At 37.3% G+C, this 21,740-nt stretch overlaps 1 protein-coding gene across 1 annotated transcript in view; it reads right to left on the reverse strand.

Annotated features, from left to right (window-relative positions):
- Window positions 1–615: 615 nt before the first annotated feature.
- The window catches only part of LOC149080277 (uncharacterized), a 99,248-nt gene continuing 78,123 nt past the window's right edge, over window positions 616–21,740 (reverse strand). Inside the window, exons 4-5 of the mRNA XM_089239406.1 lie at window positions 1,358–1,647; window positions 616–1,256 (exon numbers count right to left, since the gene is read on the reverse strand). Coding sequence (XP_089095532.1) covers window positions 1,103–1,256; window positions 1,358–1,647 — 444 coding nt within the window. The 3' untranslated portion in view covers window positions 616–1,102. The remainder of the gene's footprint in view (window positions 1,257–1,357; window positions 1,648–21,740) is intronic.

Consider the following 21,740-nt stretch of genomic DNA (forward strand, 5'->3'; position numbering starts at 1 on the left):
TTTTGTTACATGGAATGAAATGTAATTCAATGAAACATAATTTTAAATTTTAGCCTTCAAAGTTGTGGAAATGTTTTTCCCCATCTGTTTTCTTGAAAAATCCGCATTCTAGTATTTTTCATGCGACTAATAATATAAAAAATTATTACAATACTTCTACTGCAGCCTACTTAATTTTTTAATTTGATTAAAACTCTGTTTTTAAAGTAATTTATTTTGTATTTTTCTTAACATTTAGCGTTAACTTTTATAACTATGCAATTGGTCTCAATCGGTATCCACTGCTCTAGCGCTTAATCACTTGAGTTCCGAGCACGCGTTGGATCGTGATTTGTGTTTGTCTATTATAGTTGTTCTATCACCCCCTAACGTATGCGCCCTGTATTGTTACTGAATTATTGAGTATGTTATAAATCTGTTCCTCAAATTTAAAAATGTAAACGACGGTTCGGAAAAACTCCGCAGGTACATAATGAAGACTTGAACGCGCCTAACGTTGTTGATTGTACTTCATTCACTAAGATATTTGAGTTTCAAAAAAGATATTGAGATTTTTCAAGTTTAAAATAAAAAATAAAGTACCAAAACCTAAATAATATCATAAAAAACAGTAAGACACCGACATAACTTGATTTATACACCTCTCACACAAATTTACAGAGTACGTTGTTGTGCATAATTTGCGTTCTTGTGATAGCGAAATCAACATGCACGCTTAATAATTTAAATTGAGTAGGAGTCAAAATGAATCACGGTATTCAACTTTCACAATTTATTATTTAATGTTTGACACCTTTGTTTGAAACCTATAAATGAATCGGCGAATAAGTTTACGGTCAGAATTTTTGTCTCCATGATTAGAGCATGACTTGGATTGATCGAGGACAAAATTCTACAAATTATGAGTAATGTGAAGCTGTATAATACAGTAAATAAGGTAATCAAACATTCTCGAAATTAGAATCGAGTAAACCCGTATCTCATACACACTTCATCGAAAGCTGATAACGTGATTCAAATTTTCATCTGCCAAGATATTGACTCAAAAGTTTATGGCAATCAGTTCTAAGCATTTGATATTGTAGACAACGTCACGCTAAAATCACAACAAATCAGGCAAAATTTTCGGGGTGATTTTACAAGCGCAGTGATGAGCAGCTGAAACGAAACCCCATTGTGGTATCTGGTCAGGATCGTCTAATCTTCGGTAGTACATGTACATCCATCCGTACCTCTCAGTACATTCACTTTCATACCTAAAAAATCGCAAGTTTTTATTCATTGGCATTTGAGTTAATATTGCAAGAAACTCTGGTTTAACTTTCGTGAATTTCAGTATATACCACTGATTACTCACCTATGTGAAATTCCAATGCAAGGTCCAGCTTCAGTCAGACATCTGTAAGTGAAGACATACTGCTGAACCGTATCTTGAATAACCTCAACTTGGTTTTCATAGAGATCATACGTTTTATTCACTTGTTCCCATTCACGTCTAGTCTTGCATATTTCTTCTGCCGGAAAACGAGCAGCTGAACTTTGCCTTCTCTGGGATGTAGAACGTGATCGTGAGATTACTTCTGTGGTCTCGCTACGTTCTTCACCATCCAGATACCTTTTACGCTTGGAGCTTCCCTTTGTCTGCAACTGAATTTGTCAAAAATATATATTTTCAGTCGAAATGGCAGTCTTAAGGGTTATTTTCTAGATTAAAAAAATATAGATAGATAGAGCTAGATGAAATAAAAAGAAAATTTAAATGAAAAATGCTTAGACCGGCCCTTTGTAGTGATTGAAGCAATCTCTATTACCGTATTCATCGTCGTCGAGGCACACAAATGTTTCTGTTCCACAGGCCGAGTTCACAATGCTTCTGCTAACATTTTGGATATGAATCCCAGCTAAGGTATGAATATCTCAAGTTGTAACAAATCCGTGTCGATTTCCTATCCAAAAATTGTGACGAAGGTATAAACCCTGTCGGTGAATATCACCCTTCAGCAGTTCAGAATTCTTGGCAAAAGCTGTCGGTCTAATAATCTGTGGCAGGCAAGAGATGATCACGGCATATCAGTCACCAAAGTACATGTAATAAAAGTCGAAGTCGACGACAGTGTAGTAGGTAAACGCGTAGGCCGGGTTCGTACTGGCGCGGTACGGAAAGCGTTGTATCATGCACATGCTGCATCGTTTGCCTTATCGCGCCAGTGTGAACCCGGCCGTAGAATACGCGTAGGATTTTTAGCGTATTTTTATAGAGATTTTGTACCCATTTCAGTACAGTGTTTGTAAAATACTGGTATTGCAACTAATCTCAATTAAAAATTTGAATTCTTCTGACTTAGGTTAATGTCATCTATCAGAATGATGGCGTGGCGTGATCAATTTCTCATACAAATAAATTCCAAGGCCACAACAGGTAAATTGCCCATAGAGGTGACTGAAGAAACAAAGAAATAAACAAAAAATTATTGAAAAAAAATTCCCACAAAAAATATAAATGTGCATGATACCAAAATGCAGCTCGCTAAAACGAATGAATACCTATAATAATGAACAAATCAAGAAAGAGAGAGAGAGAAAAACTTGTGGAAAAAGAAAACACACTGCCCATGAAAATATAGTTTGTCGTCATCTAAGCATGGGAAGCTTCTCGATTTTTCGCAATATGTGAATATCATATTTCTTTTCTGAACATTTCTACTGCGGTGGTATTTAGGACAAAAAAAGTAAGAGCTATTCCATTCATTCACCTCAATGTTAGGAACCTTTGATACCGCAACCGGAAATTACCCCATACCAACTAATGAAGCTAGTACTATACCGCACACACGCACCTAATAAACATTTCTCTGAGGAATTTCTAATAAATTGATGCATGCTGGACATAGACTAAAGATATAATAGACAGCGCACACTATTCATAAAACTTGTCGAACGTGAAGAAAAGATGAGCAGTATTGTCGGGGAAAGAACAGGTTCTGCGCTATTACATTTGGCTCGTTTTCGCAGAACCTGGTGATTTCGTGTTAATGCTAGGATGTTGTTGTAACGAAATTTGACTCGATCAAGTTGATGAAAACTTTCCTTCATTTGTTCAATGAATTTCATTCATTCTTTTGTAAAATATTTAGGGAATGTGGGATTTGAAAAAAAAATCAATTCTATATAATATAAACAAATATTGGAAAACGAAATTTTTTTTATTTTCCAAAAGGGATAATTCCTAATAACTTAAGACTTTTGAGTTTTTAAATCTTATTATATATATAACCTATCTCTTATATATATACAGCCTATTTCATTTATATTTTTAAATATTCTCTTCTCATTCACTTTGCTACTTTTAATTTCGAAAATTTATTTTAACTAGGCGCTTTTAACGAGGGGCTTTATCAGCCGCCTCGTTGGGCATTTTGCCTGTTGTGGCGTTGTATTTGTATTTGTATTTGTATTATTAAAACGTAAAAATTATCTTCCAAGAACATTAAAATTACTCTAATCATACATTTATTTTGAGTATATAATGCATCATATTATGTTATGTAATGTAACACATTCACACTCATACCATATTCAGTCATGAAATATTCAAGCAATAAGTAAGTTTCATTTCCAAACATTCCTGAAAAACTTTTCATAACCTTATCACACCAAAATGTAAACACTTACGTAATATTTCAGGAATAAAATGAATTTTTCAAGAAAATTGCAATACCTCATCGTCAGTACTTTTCTAAATTATAAGAAATGAAATTTCGTGTAGCGTATATATGTAATAATTTAGAGTACGTAAATGTATGTTACATGTGACATATGTGTAACCTCTTCGCTCCAGAAGTATACATATGTGAATTTTCATTTTTTTTTAGGTATTAAGTAGTTTTTAGAATGATTCTTTCTTCAAGTTAACATCTGAGGTACACATAGTGACTTCAGATATTAACTCAGACAATCCTAATAAAGATATTGTCTGAAAATTAATTAATCAATCAATTAATAGATTTTCTTGTTTGAGGGCAATTTCACATACAACAAACACAAATTAATCAATAAAAAAATTTCTTTTCTGTAATACTGTAGTTTTATCTCAGGCGTGAAGAGAGGTAAAAATACTATTTTTAGAGGTAGTTATACATTTTTATGCAAAACCGCCATTGTCTAGAGGGTGAGTTTTCATTACATTCTATTTAAATAAAATATTTGCCATAAATTCCTCATTCTGAAAAGCATATTATCTTCAAGTTGAGCGAAACTCGAATAAACTCACTAGCTCGCCAAATCTTGCGGAGACGCATATTTCAGTTAAAAGTTAATAAAACTCATTACTTCAAGCATTTATCGCCAAAAATTCTATTAAAACATTTAATAATGGCTCATGACATTTGAATTTTACCAAAACTTGGAACTTTAATTGAATTAAATCCAAAATGGGATCATTAAAAACTGAGACTGCGTCAGAAATCTATTGAATCGTCAATTTAATTTTCCAATTTTTAATTTATAAGAAGGGTAATAAGCAAAAAAGTATTCCCTTGTGAAAGGATACTGGTCCCCCTTTCCTAAACCGTTCAGAACACCTGGAAGCTGCGCAAGTGTTGACCATTCTAATCAAAAATAAGACAGCACGTGTAGATCGTCATACGAATAGCCATAAGGAAAGCATTGCCAGCGAGATTCCCTGACCAGCCTTTTTACCGGAGTCACGTGACTCCGATCTTTGCTTCACATTGTAATCCCTTGCGCGCTCTATATATTATTTAACTCTGTGATGCTGGAAAATACTGTGTATGTGTTATGCACCTAACGTAAACATGATTGTTCTAGAAATGCCGGCTATAGGTTTGAGAAGTGCTGATCCTGTATCAGGAATACGGAAACAACAAATTGGCCTATACATATTGAAGTCGGGACACTCATTACCGCACCGTGACAGGTTCATACCACAGCCATTAGTTGTGGCTGTTTCTCCGGCTCGTCACCCTACAGACCAAACTTTTCTGCTTTTTGCCATACGCTGCCTATTAAGCCCGCCACGCACGTTTAGGTGCACTTTCGCGGGTGTACGTGTACAGGCATACCTGAACAGCTTGGCGCATCCAGACTATTCAAGTTTACCTGTACAGCTACTATGTCTTTATAGGTGCGTCGAATGAAGAAACCAATCCGTTCAGGTAAAAAAAATATCAGTTTTAGATCTACGCCGGATAGCCTTTACGCACGTTCAGGTTTGCCTGCACAGATATTCCTGTACAGGCATACATTTTAAGTAAACCTGAACGTGTGCAACGGCCTTAAGCTTTGACTGAGCTCTGTTAGTCCTTCAAGTTTTCGACGTGGTAGGCTCATGGGGAAAAAAATCAGCAAATTTATAAATAGTGATTTAGGAATAACAGCGCTCGCATTAGAATATTATAAAAATCGCACAGCTTATTTTATTATGAGAGATCTGCTCGGGGTGGTATAAAATCTTAAATGCACCTTAACATACTACTAATCTCTTCCGTATTTTAACATGAATACGAATCTCTGGACTAAATCTACAAAAAAAATACCCTAAGAAAAAAAAAACAATGGATAACTAAACAAATACTTGACAGAATAAACCACAAAGAAAAATTATACAAAAAACAAAAAATCCACACATGATTTTATATGAAAATGAGTACAAAAGTTATATATATATATATAACAAAAATTTAAAAATATACATAAAAAAGGGTAAAACAAGAATACTTCCATAAGAGCCTTAAAGCTTGCGAAAACAATGATAAATTATTAGAAAAAATGTATTAAAAATAAAGATAAAAAAAAGGCTTTATATATATACCAGCTTTTTTTTTCAAAATCCAACAGAACTTGCAGATAAATTCAATCATGAATTTATTCAAAGAAATATAAATAATGATGAGGAAAATGCAGATTTTTGTACTTGTATAGAACAAGAAGGCCCTACAAACACATCTACAAATTCCATGCTCTACCTTGAAACTGAAAGTCATATACTGAGACAAATTGTGGCAGAAATTAAAGAAAATTAAGCAAGTGGTTACATACATACACATGATCGAATTCCGCCGAAAATGATGAAAATAATTTCCCACTACCACATGAGTGTGTTAAAGGATTTTGTGGATCCCTCAATAACAAATGGAGTATTTTATTCTGAACTAAAAACTTCCGTCGTACATCCTATTTACAAAACAGGAGATTCTAACGATACAAACAACTATAGACCTATCTGAATTCTACCGATTTTTTCAAAAATTTTAGAAAAATGTGTGAATACCAACTGATCAATTTCTTAAATCATCAAAAATTCTTCGCAACCAATCGATATGGATTTCAGAAAAACAAAAATACCGAAATTTCAATTCTAAAATTAACGGGTTTAATGAATTCTTAATAAATAAAAATAAAAATATTCAATATATAGTACTTTTTGACCTAAAACGAAAATTTGATTATGTGGATCTAAATGTCTTAACAGAGAAACTTTATTCAGCCGGTATAAGAGGAAATATCTTAGAATGGTTTAAATCTTACCTCTACAATAGACGACAAGCTGTCATAACAGAGAAAGAAATTAGCGAATTTCGGGAAAAAGGAGTCCCACAGGGGTCGGTTTTAGGGCCGATACCTTTTTTAATTTACATAAGTGAATTAAGCAAATTAAATCTCAATGGTAACATATCTTTTGCAGATGACGCAGTTTTATATGTTGAGGATACAGAAATAGACAGTCTGACTAAAAAAACAGAAAAGGATCTATCAAAAATAAATCATTGGCTAGTTAAACATCAATTAAAAATAAATACACAAAAAACTAAATATTCATGTGCACGAAAACAAGAAATATAAATGAAAGTACGGAAATCCACGTAAAGTTGCATACCCACTGCCAATCTCAAACTGTATTAGAATGTGATTGTGAAGAAATAGGCAGAGTGTTTAACTATGAATATTTGGGAATAGTTATACAAGATAACCTAAAATGGAACATACATAGTGAAAAAATGCTAAAAAAACTCAGAATGTATTCAGGCGTTCTTTATAAACTTAAATACATAGTTGATAATAACTTCTTAAAAGATACTTTCTATGCATGGGTTTACTCAAATATAAATTACGGAATATGTGTCTGGGGAGGAGAATATTATGAAAACATACGCAATTTAGACAATCTTTACAATAAATTAAGAAAATAAATGTTCCAATAGATAACAAAAAGATACAGTGCCCCAATATTGACACAGACAGAACTACATGTACAGAATTTTTAAATTCATCATCAGAAATGAAGAATGGTTAGTAAAAAATGAAAATAGAACCTCGAATAGATATAGAAATATTTATCAAGTGCCTAAAAGTAATAAAACATTATTTCAAAACGTTTTTGTTACATCGCTACAAAAATAATGCACTTCATTTACACTAATATATATATACACACTGGTGTAAGAAATTAAGAGAATTTGCAGACTTGGTCGATTATCTCTAGAACTACTGTACCGATTTTAATGAAATTTGATATGTACATACATAGATACAATACAAAACAAATAACCATTCAATAATTGTAATACACGCGCATGATCGTGCGTAAGGGTACGTCCATAGTGCACCGCTTCCCGCTTCTCGCTTTATTGCTTAACCGCGGCAGTTGTAGAAGGCGAGATGATCCCGCGCGATTCTAGCCGGTGGTGGTTATAGTGCACCGCTCGCGGGAGCGTCTGCCTGTATGGGCAGTTGGCATCATGGAGCTATCACGTGGGGATCTATTGTGTGTTTTTGTTGACAACAAAAAATATTTATTATAAAATTAAACATGAAAGAATGACGAATGTACAGGAAATTAATAGGTATCGCCTTGAAGTTGCAATGGGTTTAGTGTAATCGCTAATTATAGTAAATGAATTAATTGATGATAAATCAGCGATTTCGCTTTTAGTGCCACAACAAATTTTCGATTAGAAAAACGAAAATTAATCGTTACAAAATTCCGTTTGATTTAGTTTTATCGTTAATTAGTTTATATTAATGATAAAACTAAATCATGATCGATAATTAACTAATCAACTAATAACGATAAAACTGAACTGGCCGCAAAATCCGTTTGATTTAGTTTTATCGTTAATTAGTTTATTAACGATAAAACTAAATCATGATCGATAATTAGTAACGATAAAACGAAATCCAACGGTATTTTGATTAATTAACGATATCGTTTTCATTACGTCAACTAATTAACGATTAGTATTAACAATAATTAGGCGTCATAAAAACTCCGTTGGATTTAGTATGATAATTAATGATCCTTAATTAATTAACGATTAATTAACGATTTCGCTTATTATTATGTCATAACTAATTAACGATTAGTATTAGCAACAATTATCCATCACAAAAACTCCGTTGGGTTCAGTATAATCGTTAATAAACCTTAATTAATGATTAACCAACCATATTGCTTTTATTATGTCATCTAGTTAACGATTAGTATTAACAATAATTAATCGTCATAAAAACTCCAATTGGATTCACTATAATTGGTAATTTTCTTTAATTACTTAATGATTAACGATTTCGCTTTTATTATGTCATAATTAATCAACGATTAGTAATAACGATAATTGATCGTTACAAAAACTCCGTCGATTTACTATTCCATTATAAAACGAACACTTAGAGGAAAGTATCCGTTTAAAACTGCAAGCGGTGAGCCGGTCAAGCGAGAAAAAGAAATAATTCATTCTGGTTAAAGCGGGTAAAAGCAGTTTGAGCCGGTAAAAGCAGGTAGGTGGGCGCACTATGGCCGCCCCAATGAGTTTTCACGATCTTTTTTCAGCCGCGATAAAGCGAGTAGCGAGAAGCGGTTCACTATGGACGTACCCTTACACTCGTTGGAGTCGGAAGGTGTGAAACAGCGGTTGCAGAATAAACAAAAAAATGGGTTAATAGGGGGTATGGTCCCCTCTTACAGATACGCAGGTCTCGCAGCGTGATTTCATACTTGAAATAAGGCTGTTTATCATTTCCTGTGGCAATTGGTCCCACTCGTTCAGCAACGCTGTTTTCATTCACTGGATGGTTCCCGGAGGGGCGTTGCGAGTTGCAATTGCCCTCCCCAGAGCGTCTATAGGTTGCTCTGCAGGGTTAAGGTCTGGAGATCTGGCTGGCCAATCCATCCGGCGAATATCCTCACTCTCTAGAAAATCGTCGAGCAGAAGAGCTCTATGTGGCCTCGCGTTATCGTGCATTAAAATTAACTCAGGGCCAACTGCACCCCTGAAAAGGCGAGCATAGGGTTCCAAGACCTCATCCCTATACCTCACACCAGTCACAGTGCCTCTTTCAAAGACATGGAGAGGTGTGCGGCCATCCAACATGATGCCTGCCCACACCATTAAACCTCCTCCGCCATAACGGTCGATTTCGCGGACATTGGAGGGTAGGTAGTGGGTCCCTGGTTCTCTCAATATGAACGTACGGCGAGAATCGGTGCTTAGGCTGAACCGGGACTCATCAGTGAAGAGAACAGTCGCCCATTGATCCATACTCCAATCTCTATGCTCTCTGCACCATGATAAACGGATTCTCCTGTCCGTAGAAGTGAGCGGGACGCAAACAGCAGGTCTTCTTGCAAACAACCCTCTCTCATGAAGTCTTTTGGAAACAGTCACCCTTGATACACGGGTTCCTGTGGCTGCATACAAGTCACGAGAGAGCTGAGAAGCTGTAGCACTCCTGTTACGCCTCGCTATAATCGACAATGGCGATCTTCTCTGGCAGTCGTGGCTCTTGGACGACCTTGCCCAGGCTTTCTCTCGATGGATCCGGTATCCTGGAACTGTTTCTATAAGTTACACACGACGCTGGGCGTTAAATTGAACTCTACAAATCTGGACTTGAGATTGGCCTGCTTCTAGCCTCCCCACAATTCGCCACCTCATTCCATCATCTAAACGTTGGTGGTTACTCATTTTTACTGTTACAATTTGAAATTAACCGATTGCTGCAAAATAACACCAAGAAATTCGCCGAGGTGTGCTAGCGAACGAAATGTGTCTTAACTTACGCGCGCTTATAAAGCCTGTTTCTCTACTGGCTCCGCCTACACACACGTGTACGCTTACGTATTTGACGTACAAGATTTGCATTTTTGTCTAGAGGCAGTGGTTTTACATTCAGTTCAGTTCTTTTCATGAAATTCGATAAAATATGCAAATTCTCTTAATTTATTTCACCAGTGTAGTAATAGAAAAACAGAATATAATATCTTTAATATGATCAAAAACACAGATATAAATGCAGTGATTTGAAATCAGTTATTGTGTAACATGTCAAAAATATATAAATATAGTAAAATACATCTAATACATAAAAGAGCTGTTTGTGAAGGGAAAAAAATGAATAAAAATCATATAGGCCTGACGGAAGGATCTTATCATCGCTTGGAGCTACATAGTTGGCAATGTTCAAGACGTTTTTCATCGCCGAAAGTTGCCCTTGCGGGTGATTCTGTGAGTGGGAATGAATCAGGTAGGAGCGAATATTAGTGAGTCTCTGTCAGAGTACCGGGATTTACTATTATCCGCTAGGGAGGGGGGTTCAGACAACACACGCTAGAAAACACACTGAAAACTCTCTAGTAGGTGTTGGTTCAGATGTGGCAGTGATTCCAGTGCTGCCAAGGGGTAGTAGGGGGTATAAGAGTAGGATCCACCAATTCAATATAGGCCTGAAGGACATTTGCTCCTCACTTGGGGTCACGTTCTTGGAGGTTCCCGCATTTACCGATAGGTGGCTTCGTTCGGATGGAATCCATCTAAATAAGAGGGGTTTCTGGGAGGTTTACGATAGTCTTAGGTTAGGTTTTTTACTCCCAGGCCACGTAGTCTGGAATGTGGGTTAGCTAGTGATAGTCATAACAGTACTGACGGGGAATTACCCACCTCTGATTTGGATGGCTTCTCGATCGACACTAAATCACCGGGAAAATTAAAATGTGTGCTAATTAATGCCAGGAGCTTGGGTAATAAGAAAGATTTTTTAGAAACTATGATGGTTGTGGAGGGCCTGGATCTTATAGCCATTACTGAATCTTGGGCAAACGATGGGGATGAATCTTTCTTACACATCTCAGGATACGATACTTTTTTGAGAAATAGATCGGATAGGAAAGGGGGTGGAGTGTGGATATACGTGAAATCATGTTTGAAGGCTAGAGAGTGTAACGTGCAGAGAAGTGATATTGAAACTGTATATGGGTTGAGCTTGAAAACGCAAAAGACGTCATAAACTTATTGTTGGGGTTTGTTACAATCCACCGAGAATAGGGATCCAAACTACATCGCCAAATTGCATGATGAAATTTCCTACATGTTTAAGAGTAAGAGGGTTCTCATACTAGGGGAATTTCAATTACCCAGGTATTGCATTGATAGGGAGAACCTTTCATCTAAACATCAGTATGAAAGAGACTTTCTTAAGTTGGTGCTCGAAAATTTTTTGTATCAGCATGTATCAGAATCCACTAGCGGTACTGCTATTTTGGATTTAGTTCTTACTAGTTCTGGGGATCTTGTTGAACATCTTCCAGTGATCATCGTATCGTCAGATTTCACTGTAACTTTTCCTCGGGTAAGGTTGATAACAAAAGACTGGTTCCTTGTTTTCGGAGAACTAACTTTGATGATTTGAGAGGAAGGTTAGCGGAAGTTTTCAAAGACCGGTTGAAATCAGTAGGGGTGGTAAGTCAATGGGAAGAATTTAGTACGAAGCTGTCCTCTGTTTTGCACGACGTCATACCCTTTGTTCGAAAAAAGCGTGTTTGTACATCGCACCCTCTATGGTTCACGGATAGCGTGCGTAACCTTTATCTTGAAAAGAAAAGAGCATTCAGAGAGTATAAAGGTGAACGAGGTAACCTATCATTGTTCACTGATAAAAGAAGAGTGTTGAAGAAAGCGATAAGGGATAGTAAAAAAAAAGTTGAATCTAGGGTTGACTCTGACCCAAAGTCATTTTTTCGATACGTCAATAATGGATGTAAGGGTACAGTTGGTCCCCTCTCGATAGGAGACTCTAGGTTAGAGAGCAATGTAGGCATGTGCGGTGCTTTCAATGAGTTTTTCGTGTCGGTTTTTAATGGAGATAATGATATTCAATATACGAGTGTTGCATGGGGTAATAAAATCCTCAACGATATTCAGGTGGAAAACGTGGAGGTCCTGAATCTTCTAAAAAATGTATGTGAAAGCAAGGCAACAGGACCAGATGATATCTATCCCAGGGTCCTCAGGGAATGTGCTAATGAATTGTTGGGGCCAGTCGCACAGATATATACAAGCAGTGTTGCTGAGGGTATCGTTCCAAGGGATTGGAAATTTGCTAATGTTGTTCCAATATTTAAGACGGGTAGTAGAGAAGCTGTGTCCAATTATCGTCCAGTGAGTTTGACGAGCTCCCTCTCGAAAATTTTGGAAATTATCATCAAAAGCAGTTTGTGAAGTGGATAGACGAGAATAATGCATTGTCGGAAAATCAGCATGGGTTCAGGAAGAGGATGTCATGTGTAACTAACCTCCTTTGCTTCTATGATCACGTGACTAAGGCTTTAGGTAAGAGCAAAAATGTAGATATTGTTTACCTTGATTTCCAGAAGGCATTCGATCGGGTCCAACATGGTGAACTCTTGAAGCGTTTGCATGGCATTGGGGGCAACTTGCTGAATTGAATAGAATCGTGGTTAAGAGATAGGTCTCAATGGGTTATGGTGAACGGGGAATTCTCTGGTTGAACAGGCGTCACAAGTGGAGTTCCTCAAGGAAGTGTTCTTGGCTCCCCATAATTTTCGGGTATCGATGGGATTGTTAGCAAATTCGCAGATGACGTGAAGCTAATGGGGGTAATCGGGAATCAAAGCTATAGGGAGTTGATGCAGACCAACTTAAACAGGATTGCAACATGGGCAAATGAATGGAGCATGACGTTTAGCGTTGATAAGTGCATAGTTGCTCATTTTAGTTCGAACAACCCACGGTTCTCTTACGAGTTGAATGGTGTCACTTTACCGGATGCAACTAGGGTCACCGATTTGGGAATTCTCATTGACGAGCGGCTTAGGTTTTCTGAACATTGTTCATCGGTGGTCAAAAAATCGAATAGAATGCTTGGTCTCATTTTCAAAAAGGTCTCTTCGCGTTCTCCTAAAGTAATTCTTCCGCTTTTTCGAGGCTTAGTTCGTCCGGGACTGGAGTATGCAGTAAGGTTTTGGAGACCATACCTACATAGAGACATAGACTTGGTTGAAGGGGTGCAGAGAAGAGCTACGCGTATCCTTAAGCCCCGTTCACACGTACAATAAAACATCCCGGGAAGTTCCCGGTTACGGGGATTTTCGTTAAAGACCGTTCGCATGACAATAAGTTTATGCCGGTAATTCCCCTGTGCTTTCCGGAAGACGTCACTGGTTATGTAGGTTGAACGGAAGTGATTGATTCAAGATGGTTGACGAAGGAGCTTATAGCAGTTTTCGCGGGGCAAAGGATTATGGGAAAGAAGGTCGGTGTCGACCACCAATCCACCCCAAGAAAGATGGGCTTTTTTGATTAGCTGCTCTCCCACCTTTTTCTTCCCTACGAGGGGAAAAAAGTTGTCATGCCGGTAATTACCACCAAAGCGACCCCCAATCTTGCACATGTGAACGGGGCTTTACTGGCACATGGGGCTTGAGTTATGCAAACACCAAACATGGCCCCCCGCTCTGTCCTCGATTGGTAAGGGACAATACGAGGTTATGGTGTTGCAGGGAATTTTTCTCTAATGGTGTTGTTAATAAATGGAATACCTTACCCTCGGAGGTAGTTAATTGTAACACAATTGACACGTTTAAAAAGAAATACGATAATCATGTTGGGGTAAATCGAGAAGCTATCCATACTTAGAATAAGACAACCATAAGTATTTTTTATGGGCATTGTATAATATTTTATCATGTGTATATATTGTTTATAACTTTTATTTTTAATTGGGTTGCTGTATTTTTGAAATATATGACATCCATATTTGTATGGACATCTTTTTCTCAGCCACCTCGTTGGGCATTTTGCCTGTTGTGGCGTTGTATTTGTATTCTTATAGTGCATGTAATATATGTGTGTATCTTGTGTCGTTGTCTATGTGTAATTTATGTTTATATTTGTATATTGTATTGCATAACAAGACGACCATCTGCTTGATTTAACTTTGTGTTTATAGTCTACATTTCGAGATAACACGCATTTCGGAGAATGAATACAGCGAGGGCGGAAAAATGCACCCCCTCGTAAACAATCCATACAGAACAGCACATTTATCCCTTTCTATGTGTGCGCATATAAACTGAAAAGCCAAAAAAACTGGTTCAGGCATGCGTATGCAAATAAAGAGATATGGAACCAATCAGAGTACTGCGCTGCGGTCGGCAACGCCTATATAACACAACAAGTATCTGGCATAGTTGTTAGATCGGTTACTGCTGCTACAATGGCAGGTTATCGAGATTTAAGTGAGTTTGAACGTGGTGTTATAGTCGGCGCACGAGAGATGGGACATAGCATCTACGAGGTAGCGATGAAATTTGGAGCCGCTGGCCACCTAAATCCCCAGACATGAACATTATTGAACATATCTGGGATGCCTTGCAACGTGCTGTTCAGAAGAGATCTCCACCCCCTCTTACTCCTACGGATTTATGGACAGCCCTGCACGATTCATGGTGTCAATTACCTCCAGCACTACTTCAGACATTAGTCGAGTCCATGCCACGTCGTGTTGCGGCACTTCTGCGGGCTCGCGGGGGCCCTACACGATATTAGGCAGCTGTACCAGGTTTTTTGGCTCTTCAGTGTAGAATCTCCCAACTCAAAATTTGCCCCTTTGCACACGGCGACTTTTAAAGCAGCCTTCCCACTGTGACTGGGTCCCCACGCTGAGTCAGATAATTAATCTGAAAGATATGAAAAGTCTTTGTTGGACAAAAAAACCCCTGCAAAATGCTATCAGCAGCCGCAGCCGGCGTCAAGAAAAACCATACTTTAGTGGTTACCCCACCAAACCACGCTTGGTGGGGAAGAAAAATCTCCCGTTCCGTCATTATTCTACGGCTTTGTATTGAAAGCGATAAATTATTGCTTCCCCGAGGTCCGAGAAGGATGACTGGACTTCGATCATACTGCCGATTGACCCATTGGAACCAATACGTCCTGAGACATAGTCGCGCGATTTTGTGGCTATAAGGCTAAGCGCAAATTGAGTCGCGTGCAGTGTTCGCGAGTGGGCGACACCCGAGCGCGATGACGTCAACATGCCCCACGTGTAGCGAGGTGATGCGCATATTGAAACACAGTTCATTCGTGGACTATAGACGCGAGTGGACGAGCGGAATGAAACGATTTCGTGGGGCCCCGGAACCTTGGCATTTGGGAGGCTCCTGGAGCCTAGATATTACATATCGGTCATTTTAAAGTTGGCATTAAAATGAAGACATAACATTAATTAAAATTCAAAGTACGGGAATGCTAAAAAATATCTATTAAAATACCGTTTATAAAATCGTGAACACAAAGAGGTAATAAAAAATCAGGATTGATGACAATTCGAAATTAGTGAATAATTAAAAACTATTGAAAATTAACTGAAATTGAAGAGGTATAAAACGTAACGCAAATTTTTTTAGACTGGATAAAATTTGATGAAATTTTAGAATTTACGAAAGTTAAAAATTTAGAATGAATCACACAATAAAATTAAATAAAGATTATTATACATCATTATATAATTAATGGAAATTGGAATGAATGAAAATTACGAAATTAATGTAAAATAATCGCATAATGAATGAAAAATTGGAATTTGTGAAAAGTCAAAACAACTGAAAGGATTGATAACAATTTAAAAATAATTAATAAATAATTCCAAAACTGAAAACTCATTTAATAAAAAATAACTAGATTAATGAAACACCAGAATTAGTGAAATTAATAATTAAAATTCAGATTTGATGAAAAATAATTCCTCCATCGATCGATGAAATATCATAATAAATGAATATCCGGAATTAAAGCCAAATTCAGAAATTTAATGAAAATTAATTCATAGGCTGATTAAAAATATAAAAGTGGATTTTTTTTCTCCAAAAATTAATGAAAATTCTGGATGGATAAAAGTTAATCAAAATTCAGAATTTTTAAACAATCACACAATTAGTGAAATTCGGTGTATCAATGAAAATTCAGAAATTAATGAATCTCATAATGAATTCCGAATTTAATAGCTCCTTAAGGAATTAAAATTTAGAGCTAATGAAAAGTCAAAACTAATGAAAGAACAATAATATTTAATAAAAATTCAGAAAGAAATGAAATAATTCAGGAATTAATTAAAGAAATAATTGATAATACCGTGTTTATATAAATAACATTGATATGTATTAAACAATATTTCATAAGAGAATGCGAACTCCATCAAAATTATTGTTTAATTTTCTAAAACCCCTACCGAATACAAAGAATCTTGCACGTGCGACACGAAATTCTGCGACTCAACAGCAGCGCCTACGAGTGCGCGCGTAAACGCGATTAGCATAGTGTCACCTCGTGTCTCAATTTGCGCTATCCTTTTGATTTCCGTTGGCCGCAAAATGCTGCCCCTGCGTCGTGTTGCTAATGCAGCACGCGGCTCAATTTGCGCTTTGCCTAAATCATATGACGTCACACAGCTTTAAGAGTTTATGCTTTCAGAGTATGATGCATGCAAATTTTCAGAATTAAATCTTCATTGGTTGATTTTATATAATTTTTAAAAGTATTATTAATTTTATTGGCCGTCAATTCTAAGGGTATTTAAACATGGCATCATTGAGTTAACCCTATCGGCGGCAATTACGAGGCATTTTGCCTAACTTCATGCTTTGTATTTCGAAAATTACGAGACATATCACCTTGAAACCTTCTTATTTCGGTAATAACGCGTCTTAGATTCTCTCTTCAAGTTTCCTTCTCACCAAGAACATGTTTTCCATCTCCCAACTCGTTGATAAACAACCAGTGAGCGGAGTCAGCTATTGTTTACGTTTTGGTAACAAGAGAGAGAGAGAGAGAGAGAGACGGTGTTTGAAACACACAACTTTTTTGCCCTTGTCTTTGGGACAGTGTAGGAATATGCGTACAGTACAAATAATAGAAAAAAAACTAGAGTATTTCTCTTCTTTGGGCTTTTTTCTTTTATTATTCTTGGAGTTAAGGAAAGCACTATCACCTGCACAAATAAAAGCGAGAAAAGTCTTCTTGAAAAGATATGGCATTTTACCGAGGGTTTAGTGATTTCTCTCCACTAAGCCGGTTATAATGCGGATCAATACATTTTTTAAAACCGCTTAAAAAGTTCAAACCGGGAATATCATTCCAAGCAGCTCGCTACACATCATATACTACGTCACCAAACACAAACTCCAGCCATATTGCTATATTGCAATTTACTGCCATTAACGAGTTGAGCTGGAAATGAAGGCGCCATCTATCAGTGGTCGCCTGAAGCTCGTTAAGAAAAATATCTTGTTATCTACAGGGTGGGCAAAAAGTCCGCGCGTAGAAACTTTAAAAATTCACAAAAACCGGGAAAATAACCGAAATAAAAACGGTTTGCAGGGTTAGCATCACTAGGTCACGGGAATTTTTTTTAACACAGGAAAAAAAAACTAAAAAAAACAGCCGATTGGTGGCGCTGACGTACACAAGTCAAAGAAAAGATACGCAAATAACGAAAAGAATGCATACAAATCGTTTATTACAGCAGTATGTGTTCCACATGACCACCACCACAGGGGATAACACATTGCACCGGAGTCACAAATCCAGCAACGGCAGAGTGCCGCAGGTCCGGATGTATACATGACACCTCTCGGCGGATCGCATCTTTCAGTTCCAACAGATTGGATGGACGGATCGATACACCCGGAATTTCAAATATCCCCATAACCAGAAGTTTGCCGGTGTCAAATCTAGAGACCGAGGAGGCCTGATTTTAAGCCTGGAACGCCTGATTTTGTCTTCCCCGAACGTCTGTATCAGGAATGCATTAACCGGAGTAGCAGTGTGAGTAGTTGCTCTACCGTGCATAAACATGACGGTAGAAAGCGCATCTCTTTCACGCAAAGTTGGCACGACCTTCTCGCGCAGAAGCGCTAAGAGGCCTTTCACACGGAGCGGATGCGGGTCCGGAAGAAGTTTCAACAATTGGAATATACTGAGCCTTTCAGACGAGCCGAAAAATCTCCGCACCTAGGAAATGTTCATGCGGGTCCGGACGTCGTCCGCATATGTCAAAACCTAAGTGCGGGCTCCGCATCCGCGCATAGAAGTTTTGACAATAGGTTTATTCGGAGCTATTCACACGATGCGGATGCGGAGCGAATTCGTCCGCATCTTTGGCTACTTTTTGAAGGTGATTTTTCACGAAATTTTTTTAATTATTTGCCATAAATACCCTTAAAAACACCATATGACGGTCCCTGTTCATCAAATATGATGTACCCACATACGTCTATCCCTCCGTTTCCTTCTGAGATGGAGATATAGCAACTTTAACTGCCTTTTGTCCATATTTCACAATTTTATACAATAAAACCTGCCAACAACGGCCGCTGACGGGACCAAAATTATAAGCCGTTCTGTTCATTACGAATATTTAATTGACTACATACTTTAATAACTTTTAAATTTAATAAAAAAAATTTAATTTTTTTCTTTTTAAAATTATTTAAAAATATAAATATCTGAAATATTATTTTAAATATTTATTATTTTTTTAAATTTTTAATATTTTAATTTTTTAAACTTTAAAAAAAATACTTTTATTAAACAACGTTATCCACGTACGGCGTTCACTCAGGGCCGGATTAAGACGTTTGAAGGCCATAAGCACTTGAATATTTTTGGTGGTTCCCCCGATACCTACAATGTATATTTTACTCGATATTCAGTCTATAAACTGAAAAAAATGAAATTTTATATTTCAGAAATGACTAATCCAAGGATGGGATTTCACTATAAAAGGTTTATGAAAGTTATTTTATAAAACTTGAAAAAAGCAACTAATAAATTTATTAGTTGCTTTTTTTAAAAGAATTATTATAAAATTTTTATAGTGTAATCCGAACTTAATGCCGGGATTATACTATAAAGTTTTATAAAATAACTTTTATAAAAGCTGAAAAATTCAACCAATAGGCGCATCGGTTGCATTCAAGCAAATGCAACCGGTAATCCTATTGGTTGAATTTTTCACGTTTTATCAAAGACTTTTACAAAACTTTTATAGTGTAATGCCGGCCTAAGGCTGGTATTACACTAAAAAACTTTAATAAAAATTCTTTTATAAAACTTGAAAAATGTAACCAATAAACACATGTGTTACATTCGAGCGAACTTAACTAATCCGCCTAGTGGTTGCATTTTTAAAGTTTTGTAAACGAACTTTTATAAAACTTTTATAGTGTAATCCCGGCCTAAGACAGAATTGTGATGTGAATATTTCTAAGCACAGACATTTTGAAAGTCTCCACCCCTCCAGTTTTTTTCTACTGGCAAATTCTTTGATATCTCCTGAATTTTTTTTTTTTTTGGAACATGGAATGTTTTGGATGTTTTTGGATTGGATTTTTCGAACATTGGATGATTTTGAAGAATTTTTCTTCCATATTTTTCCGAAAAGACAGATTTTTTTTTCAAAATCTTTTGAAAATATTTGAAGACATTTTCTCCCATCGACTACTTGTGAGGATCGGAATGAAGACATCTTTATTCCCATATTCTATGGGGTTCTAGATTAAACCACCAAAGAATGGCTCTAGGCTGCCTATGGGCACTGAATCAAGGTTGAAGGAGAAAAATAATTACGAAAATTGCGAAAAAATAGTTTTTATTCGTGAATTTCAAACTAAAGATGCGGGCGATTCGTCCGCGTGAAAGGGAACCCTTTCTCCGTGTGAAAGGGGCCTTAATAACGCTGCGTGGTAACGTTATTAACACCATGGCCGTTTTCTGTCCATTTACTGGACACTGCGTTTCAAAGAAGAAGGGTCCTATGATGAACGAACTTGTGAACCCACACAACACTGTCACTTTTGGGGAATGCAATGATTTCTGCGTGTACTGACGTGGGTTAGACGTCGCCCAGATGCGACAGTTACGGGTATTAACGTCGTCATGAAGCGAAACATGAGCTTCATCTGTCCATAAGATGTTAAAGAACCAGGTGGGATTCTGTCCGATTTTGGAGAAAGCCCATCTCGCAAATGCTTCCCTCTGTATTGTATCCACTGGTTCATGGCATGACTGGAATCTGTATGGGTACAGATCAACGATTCCATGAAGAATATTCCGTATCGAGGATGGTGATAAGCCCAAGCGTCTGGAAGCTTCACGAGCACTGCTGGTCCATGCAGCTGATTCGGACGCTAACGCTTCCATTTCGGCTGCAACACGCTGCGAACGTGCCTTCCTTAAACATGGTTGTCCTGCTCTCTCTTACACGTTCCTCCAGCGTTCCAGTTTCCTTAAACCGTTAAACAAGCTTTATGAGGCCTGTCGCTGTTAAAGGCCCTTTTCCAGTCCTCACATTCTTCTGAACTCGGAATTTACGCAAGGCAATGGTCGCTGATTCCTGGTTCACATAAAACAACTTCACCAACAAAGCTTTATCTTTCGCACTCAACATCCTTGTTCACATACATGGTTTACGACGGTGAACTGGCTGTGGATTAGGAGCGCGCAAGTACTTATAACCGTCTCATTTGTATATTTCCACCGAAGTCGCTCGTACCAGCGCCATCTAGCGGCTGTTTTCAGTTATTTTTCCCTGTCTCAAAAAAATTCCTGTGACCTTTTTAGCGATGCTAACCGTGCAAGCCGTTTTTTATTTCGGTTATTTTTCTGGGTTTTATTTATTTTTAAAGTTTCTACGGACTTTTTGCCCACCCTGTATATTTTTCCCCCCGGTTCGATCATGGCACCTGACAGCAATTTTCACTGTGGTAGACGAGCATGTTACCAAAGCGCCAATCGGGAGCGCACATCGTATACTGTGTACCGGAAGCATAAATAGAATGTATGAAATGCATGATAATGCATCACAAATGCTTAATGGAATAATATTTTACCGGTTTCATAAATGGAAATGTTTTTACTAGTGTACCGTTTTCATATGTAACAGTTTGAAATGCCTCCTACCTAATATATACGATGAAAAATAAAGTAAAATGCCACGCCGTTGCTATCCGTCTCATGTTTAAATCAAAATAGTTCATTCGTGCTGTGGTCAAACGTATTCAAGGTTACCTCTCATTGTATTTTAATAACCCCCCCCCCCCATGTGCAGTTTTGTTACATACTGTAAAACACAGTATTTCAGACTAAAAATTTGCTTCCAAAAGTTAAAGAACGGTATATAGAAAAGCATTTTTGTCTGTTCTGCTATTTTTGGGGTCATTCAAGTATTACGTCAGCATCGATGGGGGGGGGGGGGTGGAGTTTCGATTTGCTGACTTTTGATGACAAGGGGGGGGGAGGGTTTGGATGATGCTTACGTAATCAATGGCATCTTATTCGGAGCGCCAAAAACGGAAAAAACCTTTCGATAGTTATTGGGCACCTGAATTCTACCCATTGATAAGTCCCCTACAGCAGGGTTTTCCAACC

This window comes from Pholcus phalangioides, unplaced genomic scaffold (genome assembly GCF_987345545.1).
Source record: "Pholcus phalangioides strain wild (caught in Gottingen) unplaced genomic scaffold, Ppha-v1.0 ptg000011l_1, whole genome shotgun sequence".
Lineage (NCBI taxonomy): Eukaryota > Metazoa > Arthropoda > Arachnida > Araneae > Pholcidae > Pholcus > Pholcus phalangioides.